Raw genomic sequence first — 16750 nt, 5'->3', positions numbered from 1 at the left:
CCCGTGGTTCCTGAGATAGGGTATATCAAGGCTGTACTTCATTGGAGGGCTGCAATTTGGCACAGAGATGGCTCAGGGGGTTCCCTCCCTAACCTCAAAATTTGGAGTGTGTAGGAGCAAAGAGCTGACTTGAGGAAGACGCTGTGCATTGAAACATGCGGTCAGACTAAGGTTTACAGAGTCGGCTGCACAAGAGGGAGACTTCACTTTACGCCAGGCGGTGGGGGAAAAAAAAAAAATTTCACACTATCCTAATGGCCACGGTTGATTGCAGAGGTGGAAGGAATTCCCTCAACTGAGTAGATAAGCCTAAATACGTTTTATATCTTATACGTGCAATACTTTAAGAGACACTAAAGCAAAAAGAAAGTTACGATATTATGAATTGGTTGGTAGCAAAGAAAATATTCTCATTTTTATTTTCAGTTAGCGTTTTTTTTTTTTTTTTATAACATTGCATCATTCTCTAATATTTGCAGTTTACACACTACTCAGCATTCTAAATGATTTTACAGAGCAAGCCAGTGAACTATTGACCTGTCCTCTAGAGAGAGAAAAAGGAATTACAGTGACTGACAGTTGAGATAACAAGCTTCTGAAGACAGAGCTCTCTGCGACTTTGAAAGTGGTGGAGCTCAATGGCTCTTTTGCATAGATAACAACTGGAGTTTAACTCTTCCTGTACTGTATACTGTAAACAATATTAGACTTATGTCTTTGCTCCTAATGTTTTATTTTTTAGCTGTACCGATCGGCGTTAAGTCCTGGGGCTTGCTTTTGCAGGAGATCGGACGCACATCTCCGCTTCAGTCTCCCAGCGGCCATCACTGCTCGGAGACTGTTAAGACGGCGAAACCGCCGTCTAATTACCCCGTACAGCTCTGCGATCTCAGGCAGCGCTGTACTAGGGATAGCCGTGTGACACGGCTGTCCCCTCCCTAGGCTGGGAAGTGATCGGCTGTCATAGGCTGAAGACTATGAATGCCGATCACACTGATTGGTTGGCGGGGGGAGGGAGATTAAAATAATAAAAAACATAATATACACAAATGTAATCTAAAATCAGTAACAAATATTTGTTAAAAAAATTATAAAGTAAACCTGGTGCATCCATGTTCCAGGAGCATCTTGTGCACGTTCTACACCAAATTGTGTCCTCCTGTATCCCCCATGTCTACCCGCAGGCCATCGTGATTGCTGCCTGTGTCACTTCCCTAGTTACAATGTAGCAACACATTGTTTCCTATGTAGTGTACATATTGTACGCTAATAGGATTTGCTCAGAGGGGACATAGGGGACATTAGGGGGAAAAAAAAAAAATTAAAGTATGTGTATGTGTGTGTGTGTGTGTGTGATGATTTTTTTAAAATTGTTTTCTTAATTATTCCCATTAAAATGCATTTATAATAAAATAATTCTTAACATAATGTATCACCCAAAGAAAGCCTAATTGGTTGTGGAAAAAACAAGGTATAGATCATTTCTTTGTGATAAGTAGTGATGAAGTTATTGGGGAATGAAAGGGAGAAGCGCTGAAATGGGAAAATTCCTCGTTCAGAAGGTGAAAAATAACTGTGGGCTGAAATGGTTAATCTTTTATCAGTTATTGAACAGTTACCAGCTTATTTGTATACTTGAAGAAGAAGCCATTAATATATTGCATATTTAATGAATGTCCACAGATTCACATTTCTATAAATCATCCAGATGGATTAGACAGTTACCAGTTTATTTCTGTACATATCAGAATAAACCATATTTTTCTTATAAAATTCTTCAGGTCTCAAAAAAAAAAAAAAAAAAAAAAAAAAATATATGTGCTGTGACCACATATCACATATCTTCATAAATACAAGATGGTTGTTCTCTGAAGAAGTCCAAAGCATATTTGGTCCAAAGCAGGCTTGAGCACATGAAGCTTTAAGATCGTGTGTATTTCCCCCAGATATGCAGCATGAAAACAGAAGCAATGAAAAGAAGACTCATCACCAGTACTGGAACAGGTCCCCTGTTAAATACATATAAAAAAAAAAAAAAGTTATCACTTGTGTTTTTCAATTGAAGGTGCTGAAAAAAATAAATAAAAATAAAATACTGTGTAGTCACACTTCCTGTGATGGGATGTCATCAGTAAGTTATTAGGATTCTGTTCCTTTCTTTAGGTTTTGCAGGCCACTGAGTAACAAACTGAATATAGATGGCTGATATCAGTGTCATTACCCTGAATTCCCATACAAATCCATCTAGCACTACTTTTTTTTTAGCCAACCCTTGATTGGTCACCGATACACCTCCAGGACAGCAGGGCTGCTGCTAGTACTAAGATGGTGCACAAAGAAAATGGGCGAAAAGGCGCTCCACAAGATTGCTAGCAAAGTACTTCTTGACAGCCACCTCCGCTGCCGTGACCAGGATAGATCCTTTTCACCTTTCAGATAGCCAGTCATACAGTGTAACGGCGCCAGGTTTTATGCTGTTTCAGGCAGTCAAGCAATTCACTTTACTCCACCTCCAGAGTTGTACTCAAATCTGCATACTTCCTGTGTGACTTGTTTCACCAGAAAACAGAAAAGCAGAAGGCCGAAACTAGTCGTGACGAGAGCGGGCTGGGCACCAGTGATCGATTGTTCATGTCCTTAGTACCACAAGGGTGGGAAGCGATATGTCCAGAGGGGGTCCTATACTGGCATAGGACCCTCTTGATGTAAGAGATTTTTATTCCGATTTTTTCGTGCCTTGTATGGAAAATTAAAGTGTTATTGTTACCCACTGAATTGCTTGACTGCTTGTAAAGTGAATTGCTTGACTGCCTGAAACAGCATAAAACCTGGCGCCGTGACACTGTATGACTGGCTAGTACTAAGATATCAAAATAAAATGACGTGGAATCCAAAAGCCCTCTGAAATCAGAACACAAACAGTTGCTTTACTTTGCACTGCTAGACTTAAGGTGAGCACACACCAAACAATTTTCATGCAATCTGATTGTACAATTTTGATACAATCTTACCAACATCCATGTAGTATAACAGCACTAGGTGATTGATTTTACAGCCAGATTGCATGAAAATTGCATGGTGTGTGGTCACCTTTATGGTGCCCATACATAGTACAATGTTTTTGATTAGATAATTTTGTTCGATTATTCCGTTAGATGGAATATAAAGATTTTTCCAACTTGTCAGTTCAGATTTTTATTGATAAAAAAAAAAAAAAAAAAAAAAAAAAAAAAAAGGGATAGCACCTTTAGAGTTTGCAAGTGGATGAGAGTTTAAAGCTAAATGCGGTCTTCTGAGATTTTCTTTTACCGTATTTTTCGGACCATAAGACACTCCGGACCATTAGACGCACCCAGGTTTAGAGGACAAAAACCAGGAAAAAAAATGTTTTACTAAACCTGGTGCATCCATGGAGCAGGGGCATCTTGTGGATCTTCTCCTTACCTTAACCACTTCAGCCTACAGCTTCGAAAATCTTATGCATCCAAGCAATGTTCACCTCCCATTAATTCGCTAATAACTTTATCGCTACTTATCAAAATTGATCTCTATCTCGTTTTTTCCGCCACTAATTAGGCTTTCTTTAGGTAGTACATTTTGCTAAGAGCCACTTTACTGTAAATACATTTTAACAGGAAGATTAAGATAGAAATGGAAAAAAATCATTATTTCTCAGTTTTTGGCCATTATAGTTTAAAATTAATACATGCTACAGTAATTAAAACCCATGCATTTTATGTGCCCATTTGTCCCGCTTATTACATCATTTAAATTACGTCCCTATCACAATTTATGGCGCCGATATTTTATTTAGAAATAAAGGTGCATTTTTTCAATTTGCGTCCATCACTATTTACAAGCTTATAATTTTAAAAAATTTAATAAGATACTCTCTTGACATGTATATTTAAAAAGTTCAGACCCTTAGGTAACTATTTATGTAGTTTTTTTTTTTTTTAATTGTAATTTTTTTTATTTATTTTTTTAATGTAAAAATGTATTTGGGTAATTTTAGTTTGGGAGGTAAATAGCCAATTTTAGATGTAATATAATGTATTTTTTTATTCAATACAGGTATGTGGGTGCAGTTTACTATTTGGCCACAAGATGGCCACATTCAAAAAATTCCTGGATGCGAACGATGTCGCATCTAGGAACTGAAAAGAAGAGAAGAAGTTTCCTGGGGGCAGAAATACCACGCTCTCTGATGAGAAAGCGTCGGTATTTCTGCCGGGGACTTAGATTGGTGAATGGGAATTATATTGCCATTCACTGATCCGGGAGGAAGCGGGAGCGCGCGCGGGCGCGCGCCCGATCGCGCGCACCACACGGCTGCAGCACCAGTGCCTATCTGGACAGATATATGCGTCCAGATATGGCGAAGTGGTTAATTATGTCCCCCTTTTGTACTTTGTGTGTCTCCTTTCTGTCCTCTTCTGCCTTGCCTGTGTCCTCTGTCCCCATGTCCTCATCTCTGCCTCTGTCCTTATATGTGCCTGATGTTTTCCTATATGTGCCTGAGATTTCCTCATCCCTGCCCCCTGCGTCATTATCTCTTCCCCTGGTGTCCTTTATATTTGCCCCCAGTGTCCTTATAGCTGGTCCCTGTACTTATAGCTTCTCCCCCTGTACTTATAGGGGGTGGCGGACAGCGTGCGTGCATGCATGCATTGTGCCCGGCGCCGCCCCCAGCTATGACGTTGCGGCTTCTGCCTCCTCAACTGCACCGCCTCTCTCCTCCCCTGCCTTTTGATTCGCCAGTGGCCGGCAGCAGAATCTGATAGCTGCCGGCCACAAAATTTAATGCGATGCGGCCACTTGGCTGCGATCTACCGGTAGATCGCGATTGACCTATCGGGCACCCCCGCTGTAATTATTCACAGCCGTTGCCGTGAAGCTCAAAATTGAGATCAGGTGCATCTCGTTTCCCTTGATCGTTCTTGAGATGTTTCTGCAGCTTAATTGAAGTGCCCCTTGGCATATTCAGCTGAATAGACATAATTTGGAAAGGCGCACACACACCTGTCTATAGAGTATAAGGTTCCACAGTTCATGTCAGAGAACAAACCAAGCATGAAGTCAAAGGAATTGTCTGCAGATATATGATTGTGTGGAGACTCAAATCTGGGGAAGGTTACAGAAATATAGTTTTGCTGCTTTGAAGTTCCCAATGAGCACAGTGGCCTCCATCATTCAGAAGTGGAAGAAGTTCAAAACCACCAAGAGTCTTCCTAGAGCAGGCTGGCCATCTAAACTGACCGATTGGGAAAAAAGTGCCCTAGTCAGGGAGGTGACCAAGAATCCGCTGGTCACTGTCAGAGCTCCAGAGGTCCTCTGTGGAGAGAGGCGGACTTTCCAGAAGGACAAAGGAGTGGCTTCAGGACCACTCTGTGAATATCCTTGAGTGGTCCAGCCAGAGCCCAGACTTGAATAAGATTATTCATCTCTGGGGAGATCTTAAAATGGCTGTGCACCAACGCTTCCCATCCAACCTGCTGGAGCTTGAGAGGTGCTGCAAAGAGGAATGGGTGAAACTACCCAAGGATAGGTGTGTCTAGCTTGTGGCAGCATGTTTAAAAAGACTTGAAGGTGTAATTGCTACCAAAGGTGCATAGACAAAGTATTGAGCAAAGGCTGGGATTATGGGTTTTTTTTTTTTTTTTTTTTTAATAAAACTTGAAAAAAACCACAAGTAAACTTTTTCATGTTGTCATTATGGGGTGTGTAGAATTCAGAGGAAAAAATAAAATTTAAACCATTTTGGAATAAGGCTGTAACAGGAAATGTGGAAAAAGTAATGTGCTGTGAATATTTTTGGATGCACTGTACATTATAGCCATGCCCTAGTCCCTGCATCCACAGCTTCTGCACTAGGCTACTGTAGGAGAACATAATCCCTTTGCAAAGTACACCAGGTCTATTACTTTCCCAAGATCTATAATTGAATTCACCACTTCATAAAGACTGACAATATTGGTCATACAAGACTTGTTTTCAGTAAACTCATGTTGACTATTTGGAACGATATGAAATGATTATTCTAATTTTGTATAGTATCCCTTGAGACAATTTCAGTTTATAAGCAACTGATGTTAACTTTACAGGTTTATAGTCTCCTATACACATACTCGTGTTTCCCTGGAAATGAGACAGAGATAGATAGATAGATAGGACAGACATATATATATTACAGACCAAAAGTTTGGACACACCTCATTCAAAGAGTTTTCTTTATTTTCGTGACTCCAAACTATGAATTAACACATGTGGAAGTATAGTACATAACCAAAAAGTGAGAAGCAACTGAAAATATGTCATATTCTAGGTTCTTCAAAGTAGCCACCTTTTGCTTTGATTACTGCTTTGCACACTCTTGGCATTCTCTTGATGAGCTTCAAGAGCTAGTCACCTGAAATGGTTTTCACTTCACAGGTGTGCCCTGTCAGTTTTAATAAGTGGGATTTCTTGCCTTATAAATGGGGTTGGGACCATCACTTGCTTTGTGGAGAAGTCAGGTGGATACATAGCTGATAGTCCTACTGAACAGACAGTTAGAATTTGTATTATGGCAAGAAAAAAAGCAGCTAAGTAAAGAAAAACAAGTGGCTATCATTACTTTAAGAAATGAAGGTCGGTCAGTCAGTCTGAAAAATTGGGAAAACTTTGAAAGTGTCCCCAAGTGCAGTCTCAAAAAACCATCAAACGCTACAAAGAAACTGGCTCACATGCGGACCGCCCCAGGAAAGGAATACCAAGAGTCACCTCTGCTGCGGAGGATAATCGCAGGTTAACAGCAGCTCAGATTAGAGACCAGGTCAATGCCACACAGAGTTCTAGCAGCAGACACATCTCTAGAACAACTGAAGCATGGAGGAGGTGTGATGGTGTGGGGGTGCTTTGCTGGTGACGCTGTTGGGGATTTATTCCCACAACATCTTGCAGCGGCATGCTATTCCTTCTAGTTTGCGTTTAGTTGGACCATCATTTATTTTTCAACAGGACAATGACCCCAAACACCTCCAGGCTGTGTAAGGGCTATTTGACCAGGAAGGAGTGATAGGGTGCTGCGCCAGATGACCTGGCCTCCACAGTCACCCGACCTCAACCCAATCGAGGTTGTTTGAGCTGGACCGCAGAGTGAAGGCAAAAGGGCCAACCAGTGCTAAGCATCTCTGGAACTCTTTCAAGACTGTTGGAAGACCATTTTAGGTGACTACCTCTCGAAGCTCATCAAGAGAATGCCAATAGTGTGCAAAGCCGTAATCAAAGCAAAAAGGTGGCTACTTTGAAAAACCTAGAGTATGAAATTTTCAGCTGTTTCACACTTTTTGGTTATGTACTCTACTTCCACATGTTTTAAATCATAGTTTGGATGCCTTCAGTGTGAATCTACAATAGTCATGAAAATAAAGAAAAAAAAACTCTGAATGAGAAGGTGTGTCCAAACTTTTGGTCTGGTATGTATGTATGTATGTATGTATGTATGTATGTATGTATGTATATTTTCAGAGAAATTTGGGGAATCTGGAGTCTGTTTCATAAACTGAGGAGTCGGGGTTGTATGGTTTTTGTATCGACTCCACCACCTTCTCTGGATCATCATAACTTGCCATACTCTTAATTCCAACTTCATAATTGACTCCATTTCTATTTCATTTTTTACAACTTACATTTACCAAGAGACTGGTACTTACCAACCCTTAGGGCCCATTTCCACTATCGCGAATTCGCATGAGTTTTTCGCATGCAAATTTGCATAGCAATACAAGTGAATGGGACTGTTTCCACTTGTCAGGATTCCTTTGTGTTTTTCTGTGCAGAAAAAAATTTGCACGGCAGAGCCATCATAATTCGCATACAGCTATGCGAATCGCATACAATGTATTTAATAGGAAATTCGCATGCGGTTTGGGTATGCGAATTTTCATGCTAATTCGCATGCAAATTCGCATAGAAACAATGGAAAACAAAAAAACTCACCAGCACTGCCATGGTTAAATTCGCATACATCGTCATCCATGCGAATTCGCATGAAAATTCACAGACCCGCATGCGAAATTCAGATCCGCATGCAAATTTTTCCCGCGATGATTCCCACTGCACAAGTGGAAATGCAGCCTTATAGTTCTGGGTCTCGTAGCATCTTTTAAAGGGATCCAAGCAGCTCTTGGCTTCAAATAGCTGCAAGGGCTGCAATTGTTCAGAAGCTCACTCCCCTGCTATTTTACAACTGCTATTATCCAGGCTAGGTGTGAAATTCTTCAACTGTAACTGATGTTTTCTGTTTGAAGTACAATGGGGGTTTGTTTGTGGTCAATTAAGTCTAAAGAGGTGATTTCTTATCTGTCTTCCACCATCTCCTGCTCAGGGACCGCAGGTCCTTTGCGGACGGACAAAGTGGCTATTTAACCCTTAGGTGTAAAAAAAAAAAAAAGAGGTAAAATTAAAGTTTTTTTTAATAAATCACATTTTTAGAATGCATTTTTATTTGCTATAGAGCTGCCCTGGGTGTTAAAAATGATGCTCGGTTCACTTTAAGTGCAGTTCTTTTGGGGGTGTCTGTTTTCATTAGTGAAAGGTGTATCTGCCCTGCTGCTAGAGTTGGGCGAACTGTTAGCGCAACTGCAGCCGAACTGTTTGGCTGCCCAACCTGTCATGTGGCTGTGGCTCTTACTACTTCCGGGTCGCAATGACCCGGAGTAGTACGTCTGCGCTGGCCCGGCGGAGCGCGTCCTAGATCGCGCTCCCGTTGCCGGGCACTCTCTGTGCATGTGTGTGACGTCATGAGTGACGTCACACACATGCGCAGAGAGTGCCCGGCAACGGGAGCGCGATCTAGGACGCGCTCCGCTGGGCCAGCGCAGACGTACTACTCCGGGTCATTGCGACCCGGAAGTAGTAAGAGCCACAGCCACACGACAGGTTGGGCAGCCGAACAGTTCGGCTGCAGTTGCGCTAACAGTTCGCCCAACTCTACCTGCTGCATTCTATTTTCAATTGATTTTACATGTATATTGTAGCTGCCAGAACACCATTTACATTGACTTTTTATGAACTGTAAATAGGGCTTATTTTTGGAGTAGAGCTTTTTATTTCAATCATTGAAAATCCTGAAAAAAAAAAAATATATACTAGGGCTCATTTTGGGGGTAGGTTTTATTTTCAGGAAAATGGGGCACTCTGCAAAAGCATCTGAAATGATCATTACTTTGCACCATGAGACTAACTTTTCAGGGGCAGAAAAGCAATTTCAGTGAGGTTTAAAAGCGGATTGTAAGCAAAAAGAAAAAAAAAAGTGCTTGAAAATGACCTGCATTAACTTCTATAGCTTAGGGTATACCTTTAATTCATTGTGGATTTTAAATTACACCACAAATTTTCATTTTTTGGCCTGTAGGAAGAAAAGTCTTGGAAAAGTAATACCTTTTAATGACTAACTGATAAAGTTAAATAATGCAAGCTTTCTGGGATCTAGTCCCCTTCTTCAGGCATATTTCCAGATGTAAGCTGAAGTAAAAAACACTGATGCAGGTAAATAGTAAAACACAAAGATGGCAGTTGTGCTGGTTACTGTTTAGCAGTTAGATGTCAGGAGATCAGCAGGCTGGAGCCAGTGAGCTCATGCAAGCAAACATGAAATCTAGCAGGTTTCTGAAGATCATGAAGCCAAGTCAATCATGTTGCATAAGGAGTCATCAATCCCATTTCATTTCATTTTTTTGCCTGGACACTTTAAGCCAATTTGCCCTTCATGTATTTGAGACAAGAAGCGTCTCAGGCACCATACTTACCTAGGCCTTCCTTAAGGCGCCATTTCCTTGGGTGGCTCCTGTCCCCCGCAATTCAGCTCTGAAAGCCTGGCCACATTGCGCCTCGTCATGCATGCACAGCCTGACCAGCCGCGCTCCCGGTCTCGCTCCCGCGGCCGGGAGTGTTCTGCGCAGAACACTCCCAGGGACGGGAGCGTGCCTGGCCGCGCGATAAAGCACAACTCGGCCAGGCTTTCAGGCTGAATTGCGAGGGACAGGAGCCATCCGGGGGAAACAGAGGAATAAGCGGCCTCAAGGAAGCCAAAAGGTAAGTATTGAACTGGAGGTGCTTCTCGTCTCGGGTTCCCTTTATTAAGCTATAACATTCTTAGTAAGTTCTACATTAAAACAAAACCACTTACACTTTCAGACCCGGAGAGTCTTCTGTATAGAATCGCCACATGCCCCCTGTTCCAGCAGATGTAGTCCGTCCAGAACTCCTTGCACTACTGCTGGTAGTTTTTCTAAAGAATATAAATAGAAGGAGCAGTGATTATTCCACAGCTCTAAACTTAGAAGGAAAAACTATATAGAGCTATAGATTTGCATGAAAAACATATCCAGTTGCATGGTTTTCTTTTTTTAGAGTAGTGATTGTCAATGCAGATAATTCCTAGTACAAATTTATGCAGCTTGAAAATAGACAAACCTTGGTTGGAATTCATTTGGTCCACTTTCAAGCGGCATTAATTTGTACAATCCTGCATCAACTTAAAATTATTAGCATCTCATTGACCATCCCTAAAGAGGAAATTATTAAAGAGACTCTGAAGCCCCGTTAAAAATCATGTTTTTATATTAAAAACCTCTTAAGCATGTTTGCCCAACCTAAAACGACGCATCCTCGCGGCTGAAAACTAAATTAAATCACCCCTAACACCCCTGGTAAAATCCACGACTTTCTTGGTCGTGGATTTTGCTGCCCTAAGGAGGCAGAGCTTCCAGCTGCAGCTCTGCCTCCGCGCGCATCAATCCACGCGTATCTCCGCCTCTCCCCTGCCCCTCTCAGTGAAAGAAGACAGAGGGGCGGGGAGATGCGGAGATCCACCGCACATGGCCGTGTGTAGAGGAAGAGCTACAGCCTAAAGCTCTGCCTCTCAAGGAAGGAGCCCCGCAATAAGACCCAGGGAGTTTAGGGCGATTAATTTAGTTTTCAGCCGCGAGGTTTCAGCATTTAAGGTTGGGCAAACATGCTTAAAAGGTTTTTAAAATAAAAACATGATTTTAAGAAGGCTTCAGAGTCTCTTTAAATCCATTTTCCTAAAGCACTCTGTACCTTGAGGCTGCTTACACACCAAGACGTTACAGGCGCACGTTAGTGCGCCTGTAACGCTCCCCCAACGCACAGCAATGTAACACAAGTGGGCTGTTCACACAGCCCACGTTGCGTTACATGTAACGCTGCACGTTCTGTGCAAAGTGCAGCATGCTACGGCGTTGGAGCGGCTATAGCTGCGTTAGACTGTTTGCACATGCGCAGTGGGGGGAGGAGAGGAGGCGGGGAGAGCCAGCTACAGTAGCCGCGCACATGGCTACTTAATATTCACTGCACTGGCGGGCGCTGATTGGCCGGCGGGACCACGTGATGCGGAGTGTCTCGCTCCGCACCACGTGGTCCCGCTGGCCAATCAGCGCCACTCTGGGAGACATTATAGGACTCGAGCCGCCTAACGCGGCTCACTCTACCGTCGGCTCTTGCAGCACCATACGTTGTGTTAGGTGCACGTTATGCGACCTTAACGTGGCACCTAATGCAACGTCTTGGTGTGCAAGAAGCCTAAAACAAGACAAGACAAGACAAAAAAAAAAAAAAAAGTTAAAATTTTCTTGCTGAGTGGCTCAATGTATTATAAACACAACTATGTTAACTCTTTAAATCATCACTCGGGGCTGTGTTAAAAACGTATCCCCCTCTGAGTTGTTGCAATTTGGGGAGTAGATGGAGATGTTTAAATCGTGCACCAGGTATTGCAGGAGGCCAAATTAACTTTTTTCTAATTTGAGCTCCAGCCAATTAGTCACCCAAGTGCTGCTATAGTCCTAATTCTCATTAAAAACTATGGCGGCGCCCAATTGATTGGTGCAGTATTGCGCCAAAATTACTTATCCACTTCTTAAAGTGCCTCAATGATATTAAGGTTAGGAGACTGAGATGGCCACTCCAGAACCTTCACTTTATTTTGCTGCAGCATATGTCCCATGCTCAGCTTCCTGGCTGTTAAGTGCAAATTTTCCTACAGGTTTTTGACAACTTACTACATTCATAATGACATCATTTCTGACCAAAATTCCTGTGCTTTTGCAGCTCATACATTCCCAAAACATCAGTGATCAGCCACCATGTATTGCAGTAGTAATGGTGTACTATAGGCCTTGTTGACGTCTCCAAATGTAGAGTTTATTGTTGAGGCCTAAAAGTAAAATTTTAGTTTCATCACTCCAAATGACTTTGTGCCAGATAGTTTGAGGCTAGTCTGTGCTGTTTGGCATATTGTAATTGGGATTTTTTTTTGTGGTATTGGCATAGTAATGGCTTTCTTTTGGCAACGTGACCATTCAGCCCATTTTTCTTCGAGTGCCTCCTTTTTGTGCAGTTTGAAACTGCCACACCACCTTTTTTTTTTTAGAGTCCTGTATTTCACCTGAAGTGATTTGTGAGTTTTCCCTTGCATCTCAAAACAGTTTTTCTAGGAGCCCATAATTTTCAACGTCTTAATTAGAGCTTGAACACTGCCAAAGCGGATCACTGGCGTTTTGCCGATGGCTAGTGCACCACGATTTACATGCAAAGTGCAATGCACTTTTCCATTAGCGCATTTTGATTTTTCAAAAATAGCAAACGTTGCACTGCATGCAGCAAATGGAAAAATAAGCTTTGGCAATTACAAATGCATTAGCGATTGTGCTTGCCGGTGGAAAAGGGCCCTTAAAACCATTTTATGTCAAGTTGTGTGCATGTTATCAGGCTAAATCAGACGGATCAGTTCATTTCGGAGCGCGGCTCTGAGAGCAGAGCGCCGAAGCTGGGCGCGCCATAGCAGCAATGTTATGCTGCGCGGGGCGCGTAGTAGTAATTCGGGGCTCCGGCGGCTGCCAGACGCCGCATTACATCGCGCTCTGAGTTGCGACAACTCATAGGGGGAATAGTATTTAATGCCGCCTCTGAGTTTTGCGGCAGCAGTGAGAGCCGTCATTTGGCTCTCCCCGGGCCAAATTGAGCGGCGCCGAGTTAATATGTACTCAAATCAGAGGGCATGTAAATTTTGATGAGGGCCATTTGGGTACTTTGTGTAGCGATTTTGATTTAAAATAGAGTAAACAGTTTGCCAAACCGCTTCAGCCAACCACTAACCCCCAAAAAAAAAAAGTTTGTGTCTTCTCATGTTCTATGAAAAATGGTTAAGGGCTCTTTCACATCAGAGCTTGCGTTGGAGAACGCTCAAAGCATACGTTTTGTTGTATGCGTTTTAATGCGTTTTGATATGCGTTGCACTGCAGTGAGTGTGCGTTTTTAATCCGTTTTCAATGCGTTACAGCACATAGAAAAACGCAGGTAATTTTTTTTTTCTTTTAGGTTTCAACTTTCTACATTGTTCCTCTGTTGCATTCTGGGACTGATTGCCTGCGTTAACGGATTAAAAACGCATAGTGTGCGTTTTACATTGACTAACATTGTAACGCATAAAGCTAGCGTCGGCCGAAAAACTGCGCCTGGGTGCAGTGTAACGCAACGCACAAAAAGGCTGCGTTATATGTGAAAGCTAAAATGAAAGTCTATGGGCTTTCATTTCACCTTGGGTAACGCAAACTTTACCCTTTGCGTTGAAACGCAGAAAATCTGCCCTAATGTGAAACCAGTGTTAGTTACCTGGTAACATCCTTTTTAGTAACCTCCAGGACAGGTCCACCATGAGACGACATAGGCTCCTCCCAGGAACAGGAAACGTTCCATTTGAGCACTCTATAAATTTTAAACCGACCCCTCTAACCTCAGTCAACCACAAGAACTGTTAACCAAAAAGAGGGTCATTATACCATGTACACATATACATAACTACATACATACATACATACATATACACATTTTTATTGTGTATGGAAATGTATTTATATATATATCCCGTTATCCGGGTGGGTTACGGACCTGTCCTGGAGGTTACTAAAAAGGATGTTACCAGGTGACTAACACTGGTTTTTCCAGTAACCTCCAGGACAGGTGCACCATGAGAAGATGAGCAAGAAGATCTTACCAATTCTAGGGTGGGCCGACTGCCTGTAGAACTTTCTCCCCAAAGGATTGTTGTCTTGCAGTCATCAGATTCACCCTGTAATGTCTTGAGAAGGTGCCCATACTTGACCACGTAGCGGCTCTACAAATTTCTTCTGGCGTAGCACCCGCTCTGTAGGCCCATGATGTGGCAGCTGCCCTAGTTGAATGAGCCTTAACTGTACCTAGCAGTGTAGATCCTGCTAACCTATAGGCCTCTTCTATACATATTTTTATCCACTTGGCTATAGTTCTTTTAGACATCTTTCTACCCTTTGTAGCTCCTGTGGTATTGATAAATAGAGCTCTTGATTCTCTGAAATCTGCTACTCTATCCAAATAAGCTATAAGGGACCTTCTGACGTCCAAGGATGGTTCTTCATTGAATGATGGTAGTACAATTTCCTGTGACCTATGAAATTTTGTAGCTACCTTAGGAAGGAATTCCTCACATGTTTTTAATATCACCTTGTCCTTAAACATTAGACAAAAGGGTTCGTCACAGCATAAAGCTTCCAGCTCGCTCACTCTTCTGGCTGAATTGCTACTAAAAAAATTACTTTCATTGTCAATTGTCTTATCGGAATTTCCGTTATAGGTTCAAACTGGTCTCCCTTTAAAATTCTTAATACTAAGGATAGATCCCAAGAAGGAACCTTCCTATTGATTATAGGCTTCTTTCTTTCTATAGACCTAAAGAACTGAATAATAAGGGGATCGTTTGCTAACTTTATGTCCAGATAAGTAGATATTGCCGTCACCTGTACCTTCAATGTACTGAGAGCAATATTCTTCTCTACCCCGTCCTGCAGAAATTCTAACACTGTGGGTATCACTCCTCCGGAAAATCCTGATTGTTCCTTCTACATGTTGAAAGTCTTCCAGTACTTTAAGTATATTTTCCTGGTTATCTTCTTTCTACAGTCCAGAAGTGTACTGATAACTCTTTCTGAAACCCCTCTCTTCCTTAAAGGAGACCTCTCAGAAGCCAGGCAGACAGGTTTAGATTTGGTATGTAACTTACACTTCCTCTCTGCACCTGAGACAGCACTTTCTTGTGAGGGAGTCTCACTGGTCCCTCCAGCCTCATCTTCAGGAGAATTGGATACCAGCTTCTCCCTGGCCAGTCTGGAGCTATAAAGATTAAAGTTGCTCTGGTCTGCATTAATTTCTGCAAAACTCGGGGTATCAGTTGAATTGGTGGGAACGCATATGCCTTCTTGAAGGTCCAACTTTGACTGAGCGCGTCCACTGCCTCCGCCCCTTCTCCTGGATTTAAGGAATAAAATCTTCTGCATTTTGTGTTTCTCTTGTTCGCAAAAATGTCCAGCTGGGGCCGACCCCATCTCCTGACTAAGGTTCTGAATACCTTCCTGGATATTTCTATCTCGGAATTCGATAGTCTGTGTCGGCTTAGAAAATCCGCCTTGTAATTCAAGGAACCCTTTAGGTGGACTGCTGATAAGGATAGGAAATTGTCTTCCGCTATCGTTAGGATTTCTATTGCCAGGTCTAGAAGCTTTTTTGACCTTGTCCCCCCTTGGCGGTTTATGTAGGCTACTGTTGTCGTATTGTCTGTCCTGATCTGCACATGTTGCCCCTTCAGTAACTGTACTGTCCATAATAATGTCTCTTTTACTGCTCTTAGCTCTCTGTAATTTGACGACTGGTGCCTTATTAGTCTTGGCCAGAGACCCTGGAACATCTTCCAGTCTAGATGAGATCCCCATCCTAGGAGACTTGCATCCGTGGTAATATATCTTTGTGTTGGGATTGTCCATAATCTTCCTTCGGTTAGAATCTTTTCTGACGTCCACCATTCTAATGACTTTAATACTGTCTCTGGACATGTTACCTCTGTTTCCAAATCCTCCTGCTTCTTGCTCCAGACTTCCATCATCCAATATTGGAGTTGTCTTGTGTGCAATAACGCCCACTGGATTGCAGGGGATGTTGACGTCAGAAATCCTAGTATTCGCATGACTTCTCTTATTGTTAGATTTGGATATGTTATACAATCTTGTATTATCCTCTTTAACTTTGTCATCTTTTCTTCTGTTAAGTACAGCCTTTCTTTTTCTGAGTTTATGACTACTCCTAGAAACTGTATCTTTGATGTCGGTTCCAATACCGACTTCTCCCAATTTATCAGCCAACCGAGAGCTTGAAGTTGATCCAGCACCTTCTTCGTGTCCTCTTTTGCCTGTTGATAAGAGTCTGCCACTACTAGTAAGTCGTCTAGATAGGGAATTACCAGAATTCCCTTTACGTGAAAGTCCTTTATCACCTCCCCCATTACTTTCGTGAATATGCGGGGTGCTGATGAAATGCCGAAGGGCAGGACTCTGAACTGGAGGTGCTGGATTGAATTTTTCCGTTTTACCGCAAATCTGAGAAATTTTTGTGATGACTCTCTTATTGGGATATGCCAGTAGGCGTCCCTCAGATCTATATTCGTCATGACGCAGTTGGGGGTTAACAAGTTTCTCACAGAGAAGATCGATCCCATCCTGAATCTTTGATAAGTCACAAACGGGTTTAAAGGTTTTAGGTTCAAGATTAACCTGAATTTGCCCGTCGGTTTCTTTACTAGAAAAATCGTAGAGTAAAATCCCTTGCGATGTTGATCGCAAGGAACCGGAACAACCACTTTCTCCTCTATCATCCCTTATGA

At 42.3% G+C, this 16750-nt stretch overlaps 1 protein-coding gene across 1 annotated transcript in view; it reads right to left on the bottom strand.

The window, feature by feature from the left end:
* Positions 1-1084: 1084 nt before the first annotated feature.
* The window catches only part of SEC61B (SEC61 translocon subunit beta), a 34040-nt gene continuing 18374 nt past the window's right edge, over positions 1085-16750 (bottom strand). Inside the window, exons 3-4 of the mRNA XM_068236489.1 lie at positions 10172-10273; positions 1085-2009 (exon numbers count right to left, since the gene is read on the bottom strand). Of these exons, the coding sequence (XP_068092590.1) occupies positions 1922-2009; positions 10172-10273 (190 nt within the window). The 3' untranslated portion in view covers positions 1085-1921. The remainder of the gene's footprint in view (positions 2010-10171; positions 10274-16750) is intronic.

The sequence above is a fragment of the Hyperolius riggenbachi genome, chromosome 5 (genome assembly GCF_040937935.1).
Source record: "Hyperolius riggenbachi isolate aHypRig1 chromosome 5, aHypRig1.pri, whole genome shotgun sequence".
Classification (NCBI taxonomy): domain Eukaryota; kingdom Metazoa; phylum Chordata; class Amphibia; order Anura; family Hyperoliidae; genus Hyperolius; species Hyperolius riggenbachi.
This window is presented reverse-complemented; position numbering and strand designations above follow the sequence as displayed.